Source organism: Nomascus leucogenys, chromosome 8 (genome assembly GCF_006542625.1).
Source record: "Nomascus leucogenys isolate Asia chromosome 8, Asia_NLE_v1, whole genome shotgun sequence".
NCBI lineage: Eukaryota > Metazoa > Chordata > Mammalia > Primates > Hylobatidae > Nomascus > Nomascus leucogenys.
This window is the reverse complement of record NC_044388.1, coordinates 111,159,891-111,182,208: the sequence shown is the minus strand read 5'-3', so window position 1 is coordinate 111,182,208 and position 22,318 is coordinate 111,159,891. Positions and strand designations below refer to the sequence as shown.

General features: G+C 54.3%; 1 protein-coding gene across 3 annotated transcripts in view; it reads right to left on the bottom strand.

The window, feature by feature from the left end:
• Positions 1 to 22,318, bottom strand: part of OLFM1 (olfactomedin 1) — a 46,501-nt gene that overhangs the window by 10,734 nt on the left and 13,449 nt on the right. For 2 of the 3 annotated variants that reach the window (XM_003279628.3, XM_030818147.1), the window contains exons 2-5: positions 20,743 to 20,892; positions 15,493 to 15,648; positions 11,799 to 12,018; positions 3,456 to 3,562 (exon numbers count right to left, since the gene is read on the bottom strand). In XM_003279628.3, the coding sequence (XP_003279676.1) occupies positions 3,456 to 3,562; positions 11,799 to 12,018; positions 15,493 to 15,648; positions 20,743 to 20,892 (633 nt within the window). Of the gene's footprint in view, positions 1 to 3,455; positions 3,563 to 11,798; positions 12,019 to 12,197; positions 12,523 to 15,492; positions 15,649 to 20,742; positions 20,893 to 22,318 lie in introns of those variants that run through there. The other variant, XM_003279629.3, reaches the window with a different exon arrangement.

Here is a 22,318-nt window from a genome sequence, read left to right as displayed (position 1 = left end):
GGAAGCGCAGGGGTGGCTGCCTGCTGAGAAGCACTGGGGGGTTCTCAGTGCTCAGCACAGGCCGGGTATACAGTCAGTGCTTAATAAATGAATCGAGAAAGGCCTGATGCAAAGGCATCCCAAGCTAACCTTGTTCTGACAGCTTAGTGAGGCCCTGCAAGCTGGCTCAGGACCGTCCCTCCTGTGGTCACATGAACACAGAGATTCTGCAGGTCCCCCTGAGCTGGGCTCTCTCCTAGGCAGTCCCATTGTACTTCTCCCCTCTGCCCTTGGCCACACCCGTCTTATGATGCCCTCCATGGCAGCCTGCACTGAAGCCGCCGACATTGATTTCTTTTTCTTTTTTTTGGAGCAAGTTATTGGTCTCCTGTGTGTGTGATCAAAACTGAATGGGAGATTGGAAAAGATCAAAACAAACAAACCACGGCTGGCCTAGATCAATGGCAGGACCTGGGGACATGTCACTTAGCACGCTGGGAGTTGGAGGCTGTGCTGAGCGTATGGCTCGGAATGGCTGTGGCAGAGGGTGCTCTGAGCAGGCCCCCGGTGGTTCCTCTGCCAGCCCCAGCACCCATCTCCCCCACCCCCTTGCCAGGGATCCCTTCTCCTGGGGCTTCTTCTCCCCACACTCTACCCACCACCAAAACTTCTTTTCCTGGAGGGCAATCCAGTCATCAAGCAGAAAATAGATGCCTAATGATCAAAAGCATCCATCAGCACTGCAACAGCTTTGCAAACCCACACCCTCGTGCGCTGTGCAAAGCAAACAGCTGGGGCTTCCAGGAGCCCCAGATCCTTGGTACCTAGAAAAACGATAACTTGACTAGTGCTCCCTATGACAAAGGAAGGTGATACAAAAACAGAAGTCAAGAGGCACACACGTGTGGCGTCAGATACAGACAAAGCAGTCCAGTCCTGGGGGGCGTCAGATACAGACAGAGCAGTCCAGTCCTGGGGGGTGTAAGGTACAGACAGAGCAGTCCAGTCCTGGGGGGCGTTAGATACAGACAGAGCAGTCCAGTCCTGGGGGGTGTTAGATACAGACAGAGCAGTCCAGTCCTGGGGGGTGTAAGGTACAGACAGAGCAGTCCAGTCCTGGGGGGCGTTAGATACAGACAGAGCAGTCCAGTCCTGGGGGGTGTTAGATACAGACAGAGCAGTCCAGTCCTGGGGGGTGTAAGGTACAGACAAAGCGGTCCAGTCCTGGGGGGCGTCAGATACAGACAGAGCAGTCCAGCCCTGGGGTTGCCCTCTGCAGCAGCGAGGTGACTGCTTCCTGCTCACAGATCTCAATGTGGCCAGCGTGGGTTTGTGGGGTGGTTTTCCTGCTCTGCATGGTGGGGTGGGCCAGATTGCGGGGAGGTGTGGGAAGGGCACTTGTAGGGGGAGGGTGGTATAAGGGGACTCAGCTTGGAGTGTCAGTGCATGCTGCAGACAGGCACTCCACGATCCTGAGACCCTTCTGCCTCTGGGGGTGAGAACACAGGCTTGTCATCCACACTGAGATGCCGATGACCCTGATGCTGGAAGGTCCCAGGGAGGACAAACCAGGAAGGGCATGCAGATGGCCGCATTAAGGCCCCGTCCTTCCCCCTGCTATTAAGGGAGTTAATGCATGAAGAGCAAGTGCTTTGGACAGCACCTGCACACAGGACCCACTCGCTTTTTGTGTTTTTTTTTTTTTTTTTTTTTTTTGAGACAGAGCCTCGTTCTGTCACCCAGGCTGGGGTGCAGTAGCGTGATCTCGGCTCACTGCAACCTCTGCCTCCCAGGTTCAAGCGATTCTCATGCCTCAGCCTCCCAAGTAGCTGGGATTACAGGTGCATGCCGCCACGCCTGGCTAATTTTTGCATTTTTAGAGAGATGGGGTTTCCCCATGTTGGCCAGGATGGTCTCAAACTCCTGACTTCAGGTGATCCACCCGCCTCAGCCTCCCAAAGTGCTGGGATTACAGGTGTGAGCCACTGCACCCGGCCCTGCTTTCTAAGTGCCTGCCAGCATCACCTTGTTTTCTTCTGTATTATGATCATTGTCACCAACATTTGTGGCAGGAGCAAGTTCCTAACTCTGAACATAAGCGGGGTTTTCCAGGTGGGAGGTGGAATAAAAGAGTGGTCGGAGTCTTCACAGCTAATTAAATTGTTAGAAAACTTCCGGGCCTCAGCTGTCACGATTTAGAAAACAGGACAGAAAAACCTTCTCCCCGACAAACACCCAGCACGAATTGTATCCCAGCTCTGCAGTCTGGCCAGCCCCTCCAGATGGGGACAGGGGCCACTCCCATGCGAGGCCAGGGGATCAAGACACATGCAACAGGCTCTAGCAGGCCTGCCAGTCCCTCTCCCCGCCCCAGCCGTCTTCCTGGAAGGAAGGAGTGTGCTGGAGGCAATGCCGCCCATGTTTTAAATGTAAGAGATTTTGTGGAAATGGTGGCAATGGTGAAGGAGGGAGGCAAAGAGATCAGAAATCAGAGGGGAGAGAGCTGGGTCCATCCCTTCCATCAAACCCTCTCCAGATAAAGCTTTGAGGATCTCACATTTCAAAGGGCCTTCCTCAGTCGGCCCACGGCAGAGCTGGGTTGTTTGTTTTTAAGTGTTTATTTTCTAAGTGTCCTGTAAGCCCCTGAAGGAAGAGGGGGCTGGGTGAGAAATGCCCACTCTGGCAGCCAGAGGTCAGTTTGCAAATCAAGGGACAGCGAAGCCCTGACAGCTTCCCTCCTCCAGCGAGAGCCTTCAGAGGGTGCTCGCTTTGGAGGGAGGCTATAAGCCCATGCTACCTGTGTCCAGGGGTCTGGGGCCCAGGGGCCGAGCGAGGCCAGGCCTCACCATCGGTCGGGCAGCCACCCTCACCTCCCCATTTTTCAAAGGGGCTCGAATGTAAAACCCAGCTCCCCAGATAAAGGCAAATATGGTGCCTGTTTCTCTCTCCTCTTCTGAGGTTTCACCCAGGGGGGAAAAGCCTGGGAAAAAAGAACATGGCCTCTTTCCTAAATCAAAAGGAACATGAGTCTCCATCAGCCATGAAAGGAATGGCAAATGAAATACAAATGAGATGTCATTAAAACAAGAAAGGCCTAATGAATTCTCTTCCTGAAGCAGATGCAAGGACCGGAAAAGTCAGGGCTGGGTTTTGGCTCCAGAGAAACGGACTTGGGGCACCAGCCCAGCCCAGCCCACCCCACCGGAGCCGGGGAGGGGGCTTTGAAGGGGTCTGCAGCCAAGTCATGGGATACCATCATCCTCATGTCACTCCCCGGCCCATGATCTACAACTCTGGATTAGCACAGGCCTGGGTCCCTCCGGAAAGTCTTCCAGGAACAAACGCCCCCAGGCACCAAGCTGCCCAGTCCACAGGCCCTGGAGGGTGGGCGTGGCTTGTACCCATGTCCAGGGCCCACCAGGCTTCCGAGAGCACCCTTGCCCAAATGACCCCCTATGACATAAGGGGACACTTACCCGGTTATCGCCTTCGGGGGCGAGAGGATCTGTCATCCAGGATCCGAACCTCGAGCCGGAGGTCTTGATGGTCACGGGGTCACTGATGCCCGTCAACTTCCCGCAAGCTGGAAAAGATCACGCAGGTCAGGAGAGGGAGGGCAGGGGCCCCGGCCCGCGGTGGTCACCCTGACCCTGACTGCCCAGAGCACATGTGCCACGTGGCGGCTTCTCCTCATGCCCTCGGGGTCTGGGGTGCTGTGGAAAGCTGCTCACGCCCTTGTTTTCACAGACAACTCCCCCAGTCTCGGAAAAGCCACCTCCTCCCCAAAACAGAGCAGCTGTGGCCAGGATAGCAGGGAAGAGCCGTGGGCAGATGGCCGCCCTCCCGCGCTTCATGCCTCCTCAGCCTGCTGGACCCATGGCCTGGGGATGGGGGTGCCGGAGCAGCACCTCTAGGAGAGGGGGGCAGCTTTGCCAAGACTCAATTTTCTTCTCTTGGAAATGGGAACGTGGCAGCTCCACCCCCAAGGGCATTAGAACTCATGCCCTGACAGCCCAGCCCACATGGGGCACAGTTAGGCCCAGTGTGAGACACTGCATCCAGGCAGGCCCTGTTCCACGATGGAGCAGCACCACCACCAGCCGCCCCGGAACTGACCCGGGACAAAGGCCACAGCTGCCTTCCCGCAGGAAGAGCCTGCGCGCTTCTCCTACAGGCGTGAGCCAGTTGCTTCTGCCTGTGGGAGGAGCCCAGGCTGGAGCGCTGGAATTTTGAGCACCAGGGCAGATGGGATCCTGGATGTGGCCTCAGCAGCCCTCCCGTCTCACAGAGGACCATGGAGGTGAGGAGGGACACACCCGGGCCACCCGGTGATTCGGGCTGAGGCTGGAGCCCCCCACACCCCTGAGGGCTCAGGGCGGCTTCCACACCCACTGCACAGGAACACAACTCCTCCTACCCGGAGGCCGGCGAGTTTGCACAGCCATGCAGCTCTTCCAGAATGCACGAGCCTCGGCTGCCCTCTGAAGGGCCAAATGCTCCTGATTCTAACAGGGACCCTGGATGGGAAGTGGGTGGCTTCCCTGCGGAGGGTGGAGGAAGGGCCCCTCTGCCGCAAGCCCCCGCACCCTGCCCTGTCCCTCCCGGCCAAGCCCGCCTGTGACCTCCTAGGTCTGCGTGGCACCCTCCGTGGGCTTGCACGAGCACACGAGTTCAGAGGCCATCCATGTGTGGAGGAAGACTGCTGGTGAGTGCGCCTGGACCTCGGCTCAGCCAGGATAATCCCGTAGGCAAGCAGGGTGGGGCAGGCTCCAGGCTGCCCCCCTAGAGGATGCGGTCACTCCCATGCTCAGCGCAGGTCTCAGGGTGCCTCCCACTCTCTCCCAACTGGAAGTGGCCTGTTACTGGCATCACACAAGACCAGAAAGATGAATGCTCCCGGCCCCGCCGGCGTGGAGGCATCTCTGATTCTGTGGGTTGGTGGGAGAGCGTGCATCCGGGCACCAGGGGCTTTCAGAGGGACGAGGAGCCCACTGCCCACAGAAAAAGACTGGGTTTGTCCCCACATTCCCATCGAGTCGGGCTTCACTGCTCCAAGGCCCCGGCAACCTGGCTCCCAGGCTGCCGCCACTGCCCCGATTGGAAGAAGAAATGTCACAGCCCTTCCCTCCCTTCCTCCTCCGTGCTTAGTCCCCCGTTCCTAATTTCAAGAGGAATTATGTGCTTTCCCAAGTAAATATTGTCCCCTCATGGCTGGAGGCTTCCCGGCAGTGGGGCCGGGTGAGAGGCTGCCAGGGTCTGCTCAGCCTTGGTCCACACGGGCTCTGGGCGAGGCCATGCTCCCCATCTGTGGGAGGAGAAGCAGCAGAAGACAGGGATGGAGAGGAGATGGCCACAGCTGACCGGCATCTATGGGGACGAGAAGTAAGAAGATGTGGGGGGTCTGAGAAGTCTCACAAGAGACTCCTCTTCCAGGAGAGCCCGGCCCAGATTTTCACTCCAGTGCAACTCGCTGGCGGAGAGGGGGAGCTCAGGGCGGCTTTACCAAGGCCCTGGAGGAGCAGGAGACAGGAGCCATGGCCGGGCTCACCCCTCACCCTCCGGCTGCTGGGGGGCCCTGGGCTTCAGGGGAGACAGCAGCTCCCTCTGCACTGGGTGGGCGCTGGGAGAAGCCCTTCACAGCCCCTTTCCAGCCCTCCCTGCCGTCCAGAGGCTGGTGTCCCCTAAGACAGTGCTTTGGCCCTGGGAACGTCCCGTGAGGGGTCTCCACGCCGTGGTTCTGTTAGTTGTCCAGAAGGAGAAGCCTAGAGGAGCGGCGGCCCCACACTGGGTTTCCATCCAGCAGCGCACGCGGGCTCTGGCCACTTCAGCCCCCTCAGTCAACACGCCGGGCCTTCCGTGACGCTGGCCCACACTAACGCCCAGAACAACACCCGCAGCAGGCTCGTCCCGGTCGCATGACCTCCTGGAAGGAGACCAGGTGTCTGCCCTCCACCTTGCAGGCAGCCGGCAGAGGCCAGAGGCAGCAAGTCAGTGCCGGGCTCCTCTCTGCCACCTGGCCTGAGCCCCGCCCTGCTGGTTCACGCAGCTTTGCTCCAGCTGTCCCTCCACCTGGCGTGCCGGCCCCAGCCCCACCTTCCCACCCACCTTCACTGGCTTGCCCCAAACTGACACCTCTGCCCTAAAGACGTGCCCCTCCTTCACTCTGCCTGGCCTGCCTGTCCTCACTGGAGCTGGAGCCAGCTTCCCACCGTACATCTCCTGGGGCTGCCAAGGAATGTCTGGGTCTTACTGCCCCAGGGAAGAAGCTTCCTGCATTCACCCTGTTTCCTCCAAAACTCAGCCTGGGGATTTGTATGGAATGAATGAATGAATGAATGAATGACTCATTGCTCAGAAAAGCCTCCTAAGTCGAAGGCTTCACTCTCTGTCTCAGTGGAGGAGGGAGAGGGACCCTCTTCCCTGGGGGATGCTGTGTACTCCCTCTCCTTCTCTATAAATGGGCTAATAACAACAGTGCCCCCTCGGAAGGCTGCTGTGAGAATTAGGGCAGGGACCACCAGAGAGCTTTTGGGACAGCACCTGCCACAGAGTCAGAGCTCCACAGAGGTCAGGAGGCATCCCTGGGGATTCAGACTGAGGATGTGCAGTAAGGCGAGCCCAGGTGGACGTGGTCTTCACCCCTCCCACTTCATCCTGCCCACCCTGGACCTTGCAGTTCTACTCTCCAGAGGGTGGCTCTGCCCCAGGCCCACCCTGCCCTGGGCCAAGGGCTCCCTCTTCCCTCCTGCATGGGCCCCACTGGCTCAGAGCTGAGCATCACCCTCTCCAGCTCCCTCTTTTAAATGCAAAAGTGACCCCTTGAAATGAGCCTTAAAATATTGGCTTAGCGAGGGCAGGGAAGGGTGAGGCTGGCTCTGCACCCTGCTCTTCCAACTGCTGGCTGTAGGCACAGCTCCCAGGGCCCTCAGGGCTGGAGGCCACCTGCCCTCCTTGAGTCAGGGAGTTATTTTTGGTTCTCCATCCAGACCGCTTCTGCCAAGACCTCAGGAACTGACAGGATCTAAAAAAGCCCATGGCAGAGCCTCAGCGGAATCTTGGCACATCCAGTTCAGGAAAGCGTCCCTCTCCAGTCACGAGCACTCAGGATGCACTCACAGGGAGGGAAGAGGAGGGGAGAGGCAGGAGAGGGCTGGCCGGGCTTCCTGCACTGCTGGAGGCTCAGGAAATGGCCCAAACAGGCTCTGTCTCCTGGGAAGGCCTGGGCTGGGAGGGCTGGCATGCTCAGCTGGAGGGGGAGGCCTCCCGAGGGCCCCAGACGGGCTCAGAAGGCAGAGCACTGTGCAAGGCCGGGAGCCTGGACAAGTCGATGCCCCTGCGGATGAGACAATCTGCCTCTTGCTACTCCCAGGAGGAGGCCACTTCTGAGCAGCAGCCTGGACGACCTCATAGAACAGGCCCGGCGAGATGCCCACCGAGGACCTCAGGCCAGAGACAGAGGGGTCTCTGGGTAACCCCGGAGACAGGCCGGGAGGGCTGAGTGCCCTGAGGCAGGCAGATGGGGTTCCTGGCCTGCTGCCTGCCCTCTGAGCCTATCTTCCTTGGTCCCAGCTTTTATCCCCTGCAATCCGGGAAGACTTAAGCTGGAAGAAGTCTGCAAAGCTGGGAACTTGGACAAACCAATGTCCAAGATGCATATGAAAGAAGCTGAGAACCATGCAGCATCCCCGCCAGGCCTCGGGATCAGACCCAGGGCCTGGGCTGGGGCGGCCACTGAGAAAAGGGTCATGGCAGACCCTCCTCCTTGCATGGCAGGGAAGGGCGGGCCTCCAGGAGACTCTCACCACCTGCCATCTGGAGAACTTCCTGGGAGGAGCCCTGGCCGCCTGGGCCCCACTCAGTCAGTGCTTCTGAGTGGCTTTTTAGATTTCGGTTTATTTCCTCCCCTGTCATTCCAGTGCGTTTTCCTTCAGAATCCACTGGCCAGGGCTTAACTCTCTATCCTTGAACACGCCATGTGTGCCGGTGATAGTGACTCACCGTCTAGCTCCACTCAGGGCCGGGGGCAGGAGAAGACAGACGCTCTCTCTGCCTGGTTGACCCTTTCTCACATCTCAGGGTCAGGGAACAAGACGGAGCCTTCAGATTTGTCTCCCCCAGGACAGAGTGTAGGGCACGGTGCCAGAGCCAAGCACCATATGCCCTGCCATCCCGAGCTGGGACAGGGGCCTGGGGCCTGCGACTGGACTTGCATCAACCTAGATACCCAGGCAGGCCCAGCTCCCAGCGGCTGACAGGGGACTCTGAAGCTGGAGCCAGCAGGCTTTGTTAAGACGTGTTCCAGTGAAACAAAAAGACCCGACTGACCCTGAAGCCCAGGCTCTGTCTGTGCTTATGGGTGTCTGGGGGCTTCCTTCTCACCCTTTGGGAAAAAAAAAGAAATGAAGGAAGCCTTTAGCACCAGAGTGCCAGGATGGTATATCTGGGAGGAGCCCTTCACATCAGCTGGCCCCCTCACCCCTCGTTTATAGAGAGGACCACGGAGGCCTGAAGCCGACAGGCACACGACACGCCCCGGGAGCTCCACGGGTAGAGCGGCGTCATGCACTGACCCTCATGCTTCTGGCTTCACTCAGCTTCGCTGCTGGGGCATCTGACTCCACAGGCTCTCCTGGAGAGAGGGCCCCACACCCAGCTCAGGGGACGAGGCCAGGGGCACGGGGCAACACTGCCTCTCCCCTTGCCTGGCAACAAGACCTGCTCCAGGGGAACCAACAAACTGCCTCCCTTCCAGAGGATGCCTGAGAGGAGAGGTTCAGATTCAAGTTTCTGGCTGGGCCAATACAAAATCATATAATGCCATCAAAAGAGGGATCTTCAGAATTGGAAACTGAAAGCCGATGAAGCCCTGGTCCTGTTTTCTCTGTTTCTGAGTATGTTCTGGGCTTGTCAGCAACAGTGCCTTGAAGAAGGTAGCAGCAAGGGGAGAGCTATCAGGAAGACTTTGGGAGAGCCTCTCCTCCAGGCTTATTGCAGGAAGGGAACCTGGACCCTGTTGACTAGACCACGGAACCTGCAGTCAGACTTCACACCAGCAGGTGCAGCAGGCACACCAAGAAACTGCGGGGTCTGGGACAGGGGAGGAAACTGCCCACTACTGGATGCCACATCTCACAGAAGCCTCGACCACCCAGGATGGCCGGCAGCGTGTGCTGGCTCCACTTTGCAGAAGGCCGGTCTCCTCGGCAACCCCCCAGCAAGGAAACAGGCTGCCAGGGTGGTCCTGAGATGGGTACCTATTTGCAAGGCTAAAATGAAGCTAAATTAAGCAGCTGCAGGATATTAATTTGGTGCTTAAGTTACTGAACTTGAACAAAAGCCTGTGAAGAGGGAGGAGGAAGATCAGCAGCTGCTAAATCTGTGTGTCAACCATCAATCAATCAATCAATCAATCAATCATTTATCTATCTAACTACCTATCCAGTTATCAGTCAGCTGTCATCACCTCTCTATCCATCGACCTACCTGCCTACCGGCACCTCCTCTGCTGGACACAGTGCTGAGCTCAGGATCTGAAGGACTTCCACGAATTATCATTCCATGAATTACCCCGGAGCTCAGGGACTCCCTGCACCATTTTACAGATGAGGAGGCAGCTGAAACTCAAGAGGGTAAATGCCTTGGGGGAGTCGCACAGCTATCGAGTGGCATTTACTACCTTACAAAGCTGCCTCCTCTAATGGGGGAGCTTAGTTTGCTGTGTGTCAAGATTAGCCGGGTGCTGGCTACAGGCAGATGCCAGGGCCCCACCTGCAGACGCTCTGATTCAGCAGCTCTGCCTACGTGTCGCAGCCCTTCCAAAGAAAGAATTAAACGCAGAGGGGAAACCAGGCAGCTGCACTCCAAAGGTGGGAAAAAGAGGGCCTCTGGAGGCCTATTAACCCTCTCTCTTTACTCCCAAATCAATGGTGTTAGCAGCCCAAGGACAGCCATGTGATCTCTTTCACAAGACCCAAGATTTTAAGCCGCAAGGTAAACTCACCCAGCTACTAAAAATAGGCCAAGCACAGATGGGAAGGCCAGCTCATCCGGGAGGGGTGGTGCCCCCTCGGAAAGGCCCTTGGCTTCTCACTATTTGCAACTTTTTACTCCAAATCCCCACTTTGCTCCCTTGATTCCTTGATTGGAAAATGTGGAGCTTTTCTCTGGGTTTCTCCGTGATGTGCCCTGTCTATTCCAGGGAGGGAAGACACTGCTCGTGGGGAAACACATAACAACAACAAAAAGACCCCGCCACTGGATTCTTCGGAGGCCGAGGGAGACCCCATAAGTGGGAGTGTTTGGAGGTGCTGGAGAGAGGGGCAATGGTGAGGTCACCCAAGGGTATGATGGGTAGCAAGCCGAAGATAGTACCCGAGGGAAATTGTCATATAGCCCCATGATTGTTAATACAGCCCTATCGTCATTAACATTCACACCAACTCCTAGAAAGTTAAACACTCATACCAACTCCTAGAAAGTCAAATTGGGAAGCCATGGTAGAGGCCATCTGGCCCAGACCCCCCTCCTGGGACTGTCTGAGGTCACCCAGCCACTGTCACACCAGGGCTGGGCACCATGGAGCACGGAGCTGAAAGAATGCAGTCAGCAGCCCCCGTGGGACACAGCCAGCATGCACACATCAAAATGGATTAGTTCTCCGACTCCAAGCATTTCTTATTGTCTCTGTTTTGGGACTGGGGAACTTAAAGCTTTGTGCGTTCACTGAGGACACCTAGAACAGCATTTAAAAATCACCTAAAGTGGGAACCTGGGAAAACAAGGGTTTGGCTGACTCTTTTCTTTCCCCTTGAATATTCTCTCTCTTCACCCGACTAACAACATTAGAGGTTTTTTTTTAAAGTGTTCTTTTTGGATGTTTTAGGTTTATAATAAGGCACTTGGAGTGTGTGTGTGTGGAAGGGAGAGTAGAAATAAAAAGGTAATCAAGTTAGAACATCAGAGAAAGCCTGAGATAAACTTCATAAGGCAAAATCACCCTAAGATTACCCTAAGTTACCCTAAAAAGTAGGTAGTATGAAAACAACCTTTGTGTTATTAAAAAAAAAACACAGCTTGGTGAGGACAGATGGTTAATATTTCTTAAGAAAAACTACAAGTAGAATTGGGATTTGAAATGTGCTATTTAAAAGCAGACTCAGACACTAATGTGTTAATATTTCTGCTAGTAATTAACTGGAAAGTTGATAAGGTCAATGGGTAATCAATCAGAAATAAGAATCCAAATGGGTCACCCCACACTGGGGGTCTTTCTGAGGAAACACACCTGAGGAAGGGGCTCATTTGCTCAGAGGCCCCTCCCCTTCCAGGCTGGGAGCGGGGGCTCCCTCCCCTGCTGTGAATGGCAGCTCTACTGTGATGTGATTGAATTTTGTTCCCTTTTTTATTCAAACTATGCATGATTCAATATTTCAGGAGCTCCACCAGCCCCCGTTCTCAATCCGGAGGAATCTGAGATGTTATTGCCAGCCCTATTAAACTGGTGTCTTCAATGCACACACACATACGGTACACACACGCACACACAATCCGCCAGATGGTATGCTATTTTTTTCCAGATGTGCGACTTAGCAGGGTCTGTGGCCTCTGCACAAGACCCGGCTCAGAACAATGCCCTAGGATGGGTGTGGCCTACGCTCCGCCTTTGCTGTCTCTCAAGGTAGCCCTGCCCAGGAGCCCTAATCCAGCCATCACCTCGCGAAGCCAAGCGGGCGCTGTCCACTTCAGCACCACTCCCTAAGCCTGTGCGTGTGCCGGAGGTGGGCAGTGCAGCGCCACGTCCCGCAGGGTACTGGGCCTACCTAGTTTTTGCATGCATGCACGGAGCCTTTCTTCAAGATTGGACACTCTGCTCTGAAGTTCATCGTAGTCATAGGCGCCAATTTCCTCTTGCAGCTCGTTAAGCACTGACGTCAGATTCTGGACCTCCTCTTTAAACTGCAATACCAATTTGGCATCGGCCTTGTACTCTTCCAACACAGGTATCAAAGGCCTAAGTTCATCCATTTTCGCTTTTATCGCCTGCAAGGTTAAAATAAGCTGGTTCAGTGCGATGCATGCAAGAACTCTCACACCCTGCCTTGGCCTGGCTTCTCCCTAGGTGAGGGAAAGTGTGTATATTCCCGCTTTCTTTACAGGCTTATTTATTCTGGTCCAAATGAGTTAGAAGAGCATATTAAACAGTCCTCAGAACACCAACATATTTGGGAAAGGTCTTTATTGTCAGTTTAGAATGCAACATCTTAAGGTTACATGCTTTGAGTCACATACACGAAGTTTTTTTTTCTTTCTTTTTCAAAAAATGCATTGACAAGGGTTCAAACTATTCATGAAATGCAGCTACAGTCGCATGCAAAGGAGGATCTTGGTTGTATTCAAGGTTCCTTAGTGAAATGGTGCTAAGTATTGGAAAATAATAGTAAAAATGCATGGTGCAAAAAGCTCTCTGGCTCTCTTTCATGGTTACATGGGAGTGGACTGCTTCTTCAGTCACTGCAGCATTGAAAAAACTCTTTTAAGTTAGCCCTGCAAGTAAGAAAATGAAATACCGTTGAAGAACTAGCTCACTAGCCTGCCTGAAACAGACAGCCATGAGGAAACACATATTTGCATGGTCACTTAGAAAAATCCCACTGTAACGCTCGAGTTAGTCAAAACAAACTGCTTTAAGAGTTACTGAGATTCCCTCATCACAATTTCTGTTGGAATTTTTTTTAATGCGGTTTAGCACAGTATAGGCAAGTGCTTGCTTTTCTTCCCCCAGAGTCACAGCACCCCAAAATTGGAAACTCGGAGAGATGCCTGTGTCAACGTTTGCCAAGATGAGCTACCTCCCAGTTGCTGAAGACACCCCCATCGTTAGAGGAGTCTGCGGCCGCAGAGAAGGGAGTGCTGGCTCAGAGACATAAATCCTTTTTGGTTAGACAGGTCAACATCTCTCCCTCCAGAGTCATTCATGATGACCAGCCAGATGCAAGGACAAAATGTCCACCTGCCTCTGATGAGCGCAATCGGCTCATTTCACCTCAACAGGATTGGGCCTGCTATTATTTTATTTATAATATAGATTTATAATTTCATTAGCTTGCCATTTCATCTATTTAATGTATCATTTTTAAAAGAGAATTAGTTCTTGCCTCATGCAGGGAGCACATCAGAGAAAAACATTAGCATATAAAGGACGGGAAGACAGAGACAGAGCACATCAGCAGCTTCCAGTTGGGTGAGGCTGTGTAATTTGACCTGTTCATTTACATCTGGGCTGGATTTCTAATTAAAATGCATGTATACCTTAATTAAGGTGGCATATAACGTTTCAGTCGAATCGTACTGAGATGGAGTCAACTGTGGGCGTATCTCTACCTGGCTGCACATCTGTATCTATGATTTTAGGTCAAACAAACACGAGTTTTAATGTCCAGAGTTACCCGGAGAAGCAGAACACTTCCCACGAGGTGGAAAGGAGGTTGGCGTCTCTCTCTTTTTTCCCTGCAAGTCTATGGCATGCCTTGTCATGGCTAGATTAGGTCAGATGTGAAAAACTGCCCTGAGAGATTCCTGCTCCAGAATGGCCCTCATCAATTCAGCTAATCTTTGGCTAATGTGATTTACCTGCAGCAGCTGCAGAATGACAAGGGCCAATAACGATGTCCCTTCCCAGCTAATATTCGACTTGGCTTGGGCAGCGCAGGATCTCAGACCCCTGGCTTCCAAATCACACTGACGGGGGCTTGGGGGCGAGTGTGTGCTGCTGCCACCACTCAGGCCGCCCCTGTCAAGGTGGCTTCTGCCAAGCCAGGGCCAGTGGTGGCCTCCCTACTGCCAAGGGCAACAGTCCTTTCAAGGCACAGAACAACCTTTGCTGTGCTTCTCCCTGCCCCAAATGACCATTTCTGTAGGGAAAGGGAGAGCATGAAGGGAAAGCACACCCAGCCTCAGAGGAGGAGAAGAAGGAGAGGGAGGAGGAAGAGGAGGAGAAGGAGAGGGAGGAGGAAGAGGAGGAGAAGGAGAGGGAGGAGGAAGAGGAGGAGAAGAAGGAGAGGGAGGAGGAAGAGGAGGATGAAGAGGATGAAGGGGAGGAGGAGGAGAAGGAGAGGGAGGAGGAAGAGGAGGAGAAGGAGAGGGAGGAGGAAGAGGAGGAGAAGAAGGAGAGGGAGGAGGAAGAGGAGGATGAAGAGGATGAAGGGGAAGAGGAGGAGAAGAAGGAGAGGGAGGAGGAAGAGGAGGAGAAGGAGAGGGAGGAGGAAGAGGAGGATGAAGGGGAAGAGGAGGAAGAGGAGGAGAAGGAGAGGGAGGAGGAAGAGGAGGATGAAGGAGAAGAGGAGGAAGAGGAGGAGAAGGAGAGGGAGGAGGAAGAGGAGGATGAAGGGGAAGAGGAGGAAGAGGAGGAGAAGAAGGAGAGGGAGGAGGAAGAGGAGGATGAAGAGGGGGAGGAGGAAGAGGAGGAAGAGGAGGAGAAGGAGGAGAGGGAGGAGGAAGAGGAGAAGGAGAGGGAGGAGGAAGAGGAGGAGAAGGAGGAGAGGGAGGAGGAAGAGGAGGAGAGGGAGGAGGAAGAGGAGGAGAAGAGGGGGAGGAAGAAGAGGAGGATGAAGAGCGGGAGGAGGAAGAGGAGGAGAAGGAGGAGAGGGAGGAGGAAGAGGAGGATGAAGGGGAGGAGGAGGGGGGAGGAAGAGGAGAGGGGGAAGGAAAGGAGGAGGAAGGAAGGAGGAAGAGGAAGGGGAGGAGGAGGAAGGAAGGGGGATGAGGAGGAGAAAGTGGAAGAAGAAAAGGAGGGGAGGAATGAGGAGGAGGGGAGGGGGAAGAGGAGGGGGAGGAGAAGGAGGAGAAGGGAGAGGAGGAGGAAGGGAAGGGGAGGAAGAGAAAGGAGGAGGGGGAGGGGATGAGGAGGAGAAAAGGGAGGAAGAGAAGGAGAGAGAGGAAAGGGGAGGCAGAGGGGCAAGGGGAAGAGGAGAGGGGAGGAGAGGAAGGGGAGGAGGGGAAGGGGAAGAACAGGAAGAGGAGAGGGAGGAGGAAGGAAGGGAGGAGAAAGGGAGAAAATAGGGGAGAGGGGAGGAGAGGGGGAGGGGGAGGAGAGGGGAGGGGAGGAGAGGGGGAGGGGGAGAAGGGAGAGGGAGGGGAAGTGGGAGATGAGAGGGAGGAAGAAGAGAGGGAGGTGGAGAGGAGGGCAGGGAAGGAAAAGGAGGAGGAGGAGAGAAGGGAAGGAGGGGTAAGGAGGAGGAGGAGAAGAAGGAGGGAAGGAGGAGGAGGAAGAGGAGGGGAAGAGGAGGGGAAGAGGAGGGAGGGGAAGGAGGAGAGGAGGGAGGGGAGAGGGGGAGGAGGAGGAGAAAGAGGAGGGGAAGAGGAGGAGAGGAGGGAGGGGAAGGAGGAGGAAGAGGAGGAGACGAGGGAGGGGAAGGAGGAGGAGGAAGAAGAGAAGGAGGAGAGGAGGGAGGGGAAGGAGGAAGAAGAGGAGGAGGAGGAGGATAAGGGGACGGAGAGGGGGAGGAACATACATACCTTAAACTGCCTGGCCAGGTGTTGCTTATGACTCTCCTCCACCTGTTTGAACTTGGACTCCAGTCCTTTCATTTGGTTCTCCATCTTCTCCACGTACTGCAAGTCTCTCTGGGTCCGCCTGTCCAAGACCTCTATGGACTGAGACATGTTCTGCACCTGTCAAAAGGGCAGCAGTTTCAGCGAAACGGCCGCAGCAGGTGCCGGGCAATCTTCTCTGCCTGCTGTACCGACACTGCCCTTTCCCACACAGCCAGCACACTGGGAACCGGAAGTGGCCCATGCATTATTTACGGGGTAATCGCCAGCATCGCGGACTGTGAGGACCGATAACTCCCCAAACACAGCAAATTGGTTGGGTAAACATTTCCTCTGCCAACGTGTTCTTTTCATGGGGGATGCAAATCAGGGGTGCGGGAGACTCAATTTCCGTTATTGGTTGTAGCTCCAGGCACAGGCTGGGTGATTTCTCTTGATCTCTCTCTCTCTTTTTTTTTTTGGTGGTGGTGGGTGGGGATTGTTCCTAGTCTTTATGTTGCAGGACAACATCAGTTAAGCATAAATACCAGCAGAGAGGAATGGCACTCTTAGGCTGCCCCGCCCCCAGGTATAAATTCTCCTTCCTCCTAAATCTCATTGAGTGTCTTGCTGATAAGGTTGATTACTTAAGTGCAGAGTGAAGGAACAAGGGAGCCGCTCTCCCTGCCTCTGCATCAAGCTTTTTTCCCTATCTGCTATAACATCCATCACACACCCCACAGTATCATAGGTAGATGACTGCTCTGCAAACATGTACATTCTGAGCATAGAGTCAGGAATCAATCACCCAGCAAATGAAGAATCGCTGTTTTACATCTTTACAGGCAGATCTGAATTGAGTCTCGCCTCAAGATAGAACTTTAATATTCAACAGGATTCCAGGGAGCTTAAAAGAAAAACAGTTTTAGTGCAGCCACCTGCCAGTGCATTTTATTTGCAGGAAACTGGTGTGTGCTTCTGTGCAAAATGCATTCAGGGCTGCGGGGAGGCGGGAGGAAGCTGAGGATTGCCGCAGTGGTGTTTGGGTCATTTTCTCAGAATCTAATCCAATTACTAGGGAGGAAGTTACCTCCATGACAGCAAATCTTCACTCCTGACTTTTTTGCTGAATTGGAAAATACTCTCCCTTCTAGGAACAAAACCACTTGGGGATGAGGCTTAGTTTTGCCTGGTCAGTGTGAAAAGTGAAAAGAGGTCAGTGTGGTTTCCACTTCTTACTATACATCCTCCACCCCGCCGAAAAAGTAAAATTCGAGAGGGCAAACCAAGCCTCCTCAGTAGAAGGAAAACCACGATTGCCAATCTCAGCACCCCAAAATGCAAGGAATTTAATATCTTGTTATTAGAAAGTAACACACACCAACTCATCTTGAAATTTTCAGTTTGTAAAGCCCACGGTGGGGTGGCTTTAGCTCCCTCTCACCCCTTCTCTTCCCGGGGAAATGGAAGCATACTTCTTACACCACCTGCCTGGTTCCCTTGCTTGTCTTTGTCTGTCACTTTGAATAACTACAGCACCTTTTTCAAGAAAAGATGTAAAGTTTGTCTTTATTCATCCTTCAAGGCCCAGCCCAAATGCCACCTCCTCCAGGGAGGCTTCTCTGATGAACTGAGTTAAAACTGGCTGCAAACTATTTGGAAACAACAACGTCACTTTGTTGGCACAATGTCTGCCTAGGAGTGAGCCATGCAGCTGTCCCCAGACAGCTTTCTGGACACGATGCTCATGGGGGGATTAACACTGGGTCTCATCCACATCTGTAACCCCTGCACAAAGTCCAGTAAATCTAGTGCACAGGAGTGGCCCCTGCAGCCACACGGCCGGAGGAAGCAACAATACAATGGCGGCGCCAGTCCAGACCCCTCTCTCCATTCCCCTCCTGGCAAAATCCCCAGGAGCAAAGGCTCACAAGCGCTGAGGAGAAGCTGCTGAGCTCATGCTGGCCTCGGTCAGGAGACCACACACGGTGCCGCAGGCTTTTTGCTCCCCAGAGAAGGAATGCTTTTAAAAGATTTCAAAGATTAGACTTTAGATTTAAAAAACAAATTTTAAAGATACCAAGCTATTCAGCTGCCTTAAAACCAAACAATTACTCTCCTATAGTTCTTCTAACCCTGAATGCACTTTCCTTTCTGGCCATGGATAAGGCAGAGGCACAGGTCTGCCTCCAGCTCACAATCAGTCTGGGATTGCAATCACACACCCATCTCCCAACCCTCGGGAGGGCGTTCCTCTGAGCACAGCCCTTCCTCTGAGCACCTTCATTTTCTTGCCTGCAGGATGTGTCTCTGAGGAGCCAACTGGTAGGCTCAGGGTCACAGAGCTACGGGACAGTCTATCCCACACCCTACCCAACGCGGCAGCACGCATCAAGAAGCAGGAGGGGGGCCAGCAATGCGTGAAGACACGCCTGGCCTCAAGATAACTAACAGCTAATAATTACCCATCCTTTCCCATGTTCCAGGCACTGCACTGAGTCTGCTGTGTTATTTATCTCATTTGATCTTTACAAAACCCTGGGAGATGAATACTATATTGAATCCCATTTTACACATAAGAAGAACAAGGCTCAGAGAAGTTAAGCAACTGCTTACTGTCACTCAGCCAGGAGGCCTGCCAGTTCAAGCTGGACTGGCTCCAAAGCCTACTCTCAAACCCAGAGCCAAGTGCTTCTTCAAAGAGAACGGAGCCCGTGTCCCACGCCTGCCACTATCCATGTCCCTGCAGTGCTCAACCCTAGCTGCATGGAACTACCTGGTGAGGCTTCCAGGGCTGTACATGCCTGGGTTCCCCACAGGGACCCCAGGGCAACAGAAATCAGAGACTCTGGGGGTGGGGCCTGGGACTCAGTACCTTGCAGCCTCACCAGGTGGGTTAAAGGTGAAGCCAGGCCACAGAAACACCAACCTGGCTGGAATATGCTCAGCTGTGACCCAGCCCCATCAACAGGGCACTGGGCTGAGGTTTCTGGAGCATCCTGTCCTGCTTCTGCCCATGAAGAGAAGGCAAGAGAAGAAAAGAGAAAGAGGAAAGAAAGAAAATAGCACACAGGCCAGGGTGTGCGGGGGAGCTGAGGACAGAGCAGCGCTGCCTCCTGCTAAAATGCGCAGTGCATTAAGGAGTGAGGGCCCTCTTCCACAGCAGATGGCTCATGCCCTCTGAAAATAGAGTGCCCGCTATGGTATCAAATGGGGCTTTAAATTTTTAAGCAGTAATGCTGTGGCACGCACAGGCAGGAAGGAACGTTCCAGGGCCTGCAGTCCCAGGGGCTCATGGAGCATTCTGGAATCCATTTGCCAACTCTCTGCTCTCCCCGCAAATGCCTACTTCCTGGGCTCAGGGCTCTGTTCTCGCCTCCTGACTCTCGCTGGCCCCCACAGCCCAGAGGCCCCTCCAAGTGCCGCCTCCCTCCTCTAAGCTTCTGAGTAATTAAAGGCTCAGTTAGGCTTTGGTCTAGTTTGGTGTTAATAAATGTTGGTGGAATCTTTTAAATGCATCTTACTTTAATTCTTTTAAAATGATTTACTCAGGTGGCTAAAGAAAAAAAAAATCCCATTCTTGCAAGGTGAGGTGCTTTATGAACTAGGCCAGTTGCCCTGGGTACCATGATGCATCCTTCCTGCCCAAGAAACAAGGGTCCTGTGGCCATTCCAGATAGGCACTGGGACACAGAACAGGCAGTGACTCGGAGCTTTCAAGGCCCGTCAGAGCTGGGTGGCTACTCGAAACCTCTAGCCCACCCTCTCCCTCTCCAGGAAAGGGGACTTGCTTTGTCCAGAGTTTCCTGAGGGTTTGTAGTTCAGCACCAGGAATGTTGACCCGAGTCAGGGCAATGCTGTCCTCTCACCAGGCTGCTCCCACCTTCCCCAACGAGGTGGGCAGTGACAGCACTATCTGTCCCCCTAGCATGGAGCCAGCCCTGAGTTACAGAGGCCCCCTCACAGACCTCCTGTCATACTCCTGAGCTGACGCCCATTCCAGAAAGTCCAAGGACAACCTGCAGAGTCATGGCTTTGCTATTGTGTGTGTGTGAGTGTGTGTGACTGTGTGTGAGTGTGTGTGTGAGTATGTGTGTGACTGTGTAAGTATGTGTGTGTGTGACTATGTGTGAGTGTGTGTGTGTGTGTGTGGTGTGACCCCACTCCCTCAGGGTGGGAAAGTTCCCTGCCCATAGGAACTACATGCAAATGCCCCTTTCTTCTGGGGAATCAATGGGTGGAACAGAAGGGCCCACCATTCCTCCTTGTTCCCTTGGTAACTCTCCTAGGGGGCCCCCAGAACCTACTTTAACCACAGAATACGGGGTCCTTGGGTGGAATGTACCAAAAGGCTGGTGGGCTGTGCCCATCAGGAGAAGGCCACCTGACTAAAGTGGGGAGTGGAGGAGACTGAACCAGGTGATGAGCTCCGCCATGTGGGTCCGAGTGCCTACTTCCCTACTAACAGCTGTTTGGCTTGGGACAAATAAGTCCACCTCTTGGGAGCCAAATTTCCTCTTCTTGAACTGGAGTGAAAAATCCCACCAACTTCACGTGGTTCTTGTGAAGATTAAGTGAAATAATGGATTCAAAATGTGTTATGCAAATGACACTCTGCTGTTCCCATGTGGTTCTGAAGGTGACCACATAGCCTGCTTTAGCCCCAGGAAGGCATTCATGGGGATGAGCACCTGTCCAGCCACTGGCCAGGTACAACCATTCAAGGGCAGAAAAAAGATCTCATCTAGTAAAATCCAAATGGCCATGCATTCCTGGGCCCACGGGTGCTCTCCAAGGTAGCTGCTGGGTGACAGCCCCAGCCCTGTGCACACAGATTATGACATCACTCAGAGACGGGCCTTGTGTCCTGTCTCACCATGCCCATGTGACTTCTCAGTGGAGCCTGCAGTGACAGGGAGGCAGGTCTAGTCCTCTCTTCCTGGGCCACTCTTGGAAGTCTCAAGCCACCTGTCTGTCTACCCACCCATTCACCCATCCATCCATCCATCCACCCACCCACCCACCCTCACCCATCCATCCACCCACCCATCCATCCATCCATCCATCCGTCCATCCACCCTTTCACTCATTCACAAATATTTTGAGTGGAGACAAGCCAGGAAAGAGTCAAAATGGGGCCTGCAAGCTAGCCAAGTCTTGATGCTGGTGTGAGCACACAGGCATGTACACGCACGCACACACACACAAACACACACACACTCTGCGCAGACTCACCTTCTCCAGTAGCTGCCTCAGCTGTTTTGTGCGGGCATCCCGTGAACACATGGTCTGCTGTGGGGCGACCACTGTGCAGATACACCTGCCCTCGCTGTCCTGGGCAGAGCTGTACACCTGCCAGCTCTCCTCAGGGTTGGTGGGCAGCACCTGGAGAGGGGCGGGGCGGGGACGGAGAGGGAAGGAGAGAAAGGGAGACCATGAGGTTGTGTATCAGAGCCAACAACCAGGGGAAACTGTCCACATCCACCCCCAAGGAAAAGACCCGAGGAAATGGTCCCAAGACATGTTTGACCCAAAGGGAAGAAAGGGTCCCTGGGAACAAAGAGGCACAGGTCTCCTGTTAGGGGGCCCAGGGGTGGAAGGATGTCAAAGAGGCAAGACCCTTTACATTCTTAAAATTTAAGTTCAACTCAAGGGATGTCTGGAGTTTGTCATCTGGCCAAATTGATCTGCTGGGTGGATGGGAGGGGCAACTGGAGGCCACAGGCTGGACGAGGAGCAAGGCAGGAAAGCAAAGGCCGGGTGGCTTGCAGCGGGCACGTATTTCAGAAACAGGATATCCTTCCTGTAAGTCAAGCACAGGTGGCTGGCACCACTAAGCCTCGCCCTGCCATTCCCTGACACTCGCAGACGAAGCACCCACTGTAACAGCCCCAGATCCAGCAGCCTATTCGCCCAGAGCCGTGATGAACCCCAAGCCGCGGCAACCTCCCTGCCGGCAGCGCCGCAAAGACTGACCCGAGAGAACACTAGGTTTCCAGCTCCTTGTGGGCTCCACCAACGAGCCATTTGGTGGATGTCGCCAAATTGCTGGTGACATGCTGTGCAGGGGTCACCCCCAACCTCAGTCCTGAGGTTTGCCCAAAGACCACCAAGAAACTGGAGCTGCCCATGTCTGGTCTAACCTTGCAGCCCAGCCCCGCCAGGTACCGGGGCGGGCACTCCTGAGCCTACACGCTCCATCCTGCTGCTGGCCCTACTGTCTCCGAGCGCGCTCCCCTCCGGTGGCATCAGGTCATCTCTCTGCTATTTTTAGCATGAAGATGGGGAGGAGAAGTTGGGCTGGGAGAATCTATAGTAGTCACATCTTTAATCTCATTCATTCCCAACCCCAGAAGATCGGGACCCGCAGGCAGGAACAAAGTCATCATGGAGGAATCGCCCTCCGATTCCTGTAGGAGCAGGGGGGCGGCCTCAAGAGGGGTCCTAGGAGGGAGCCACACCACGGAGCCCTCTTCACAGAGCACTAAACCTCTGGCAGCAAAAAGGGAGAGGGAGGGAGACTCACGTCCTTCACCTCTCCTTTCAGCCTAAAGGGGCAGTGGTCTGGGGCGCACCTTCCCGGCGGCGGCCCCTTCCCCGCGCGGCCCTCCGGGTGGCGGTTTCAGCTCAGCCTCGCTCAGCCATCTAAGTCAGCTCTGCCCAGAAGCAGCCCTGGCCACGGTTCCCCTCCCGCTAGGCTCGAGAGGCAGACGCGATTTCAATTTCAGAGGCCAGGAGGGAGGGGTGCGCGCAGAAGACGAAGGCAAAGGCGAGGGGGTGAGCGCCCAAGGGCAGGCTCCCAGGGGCCCCA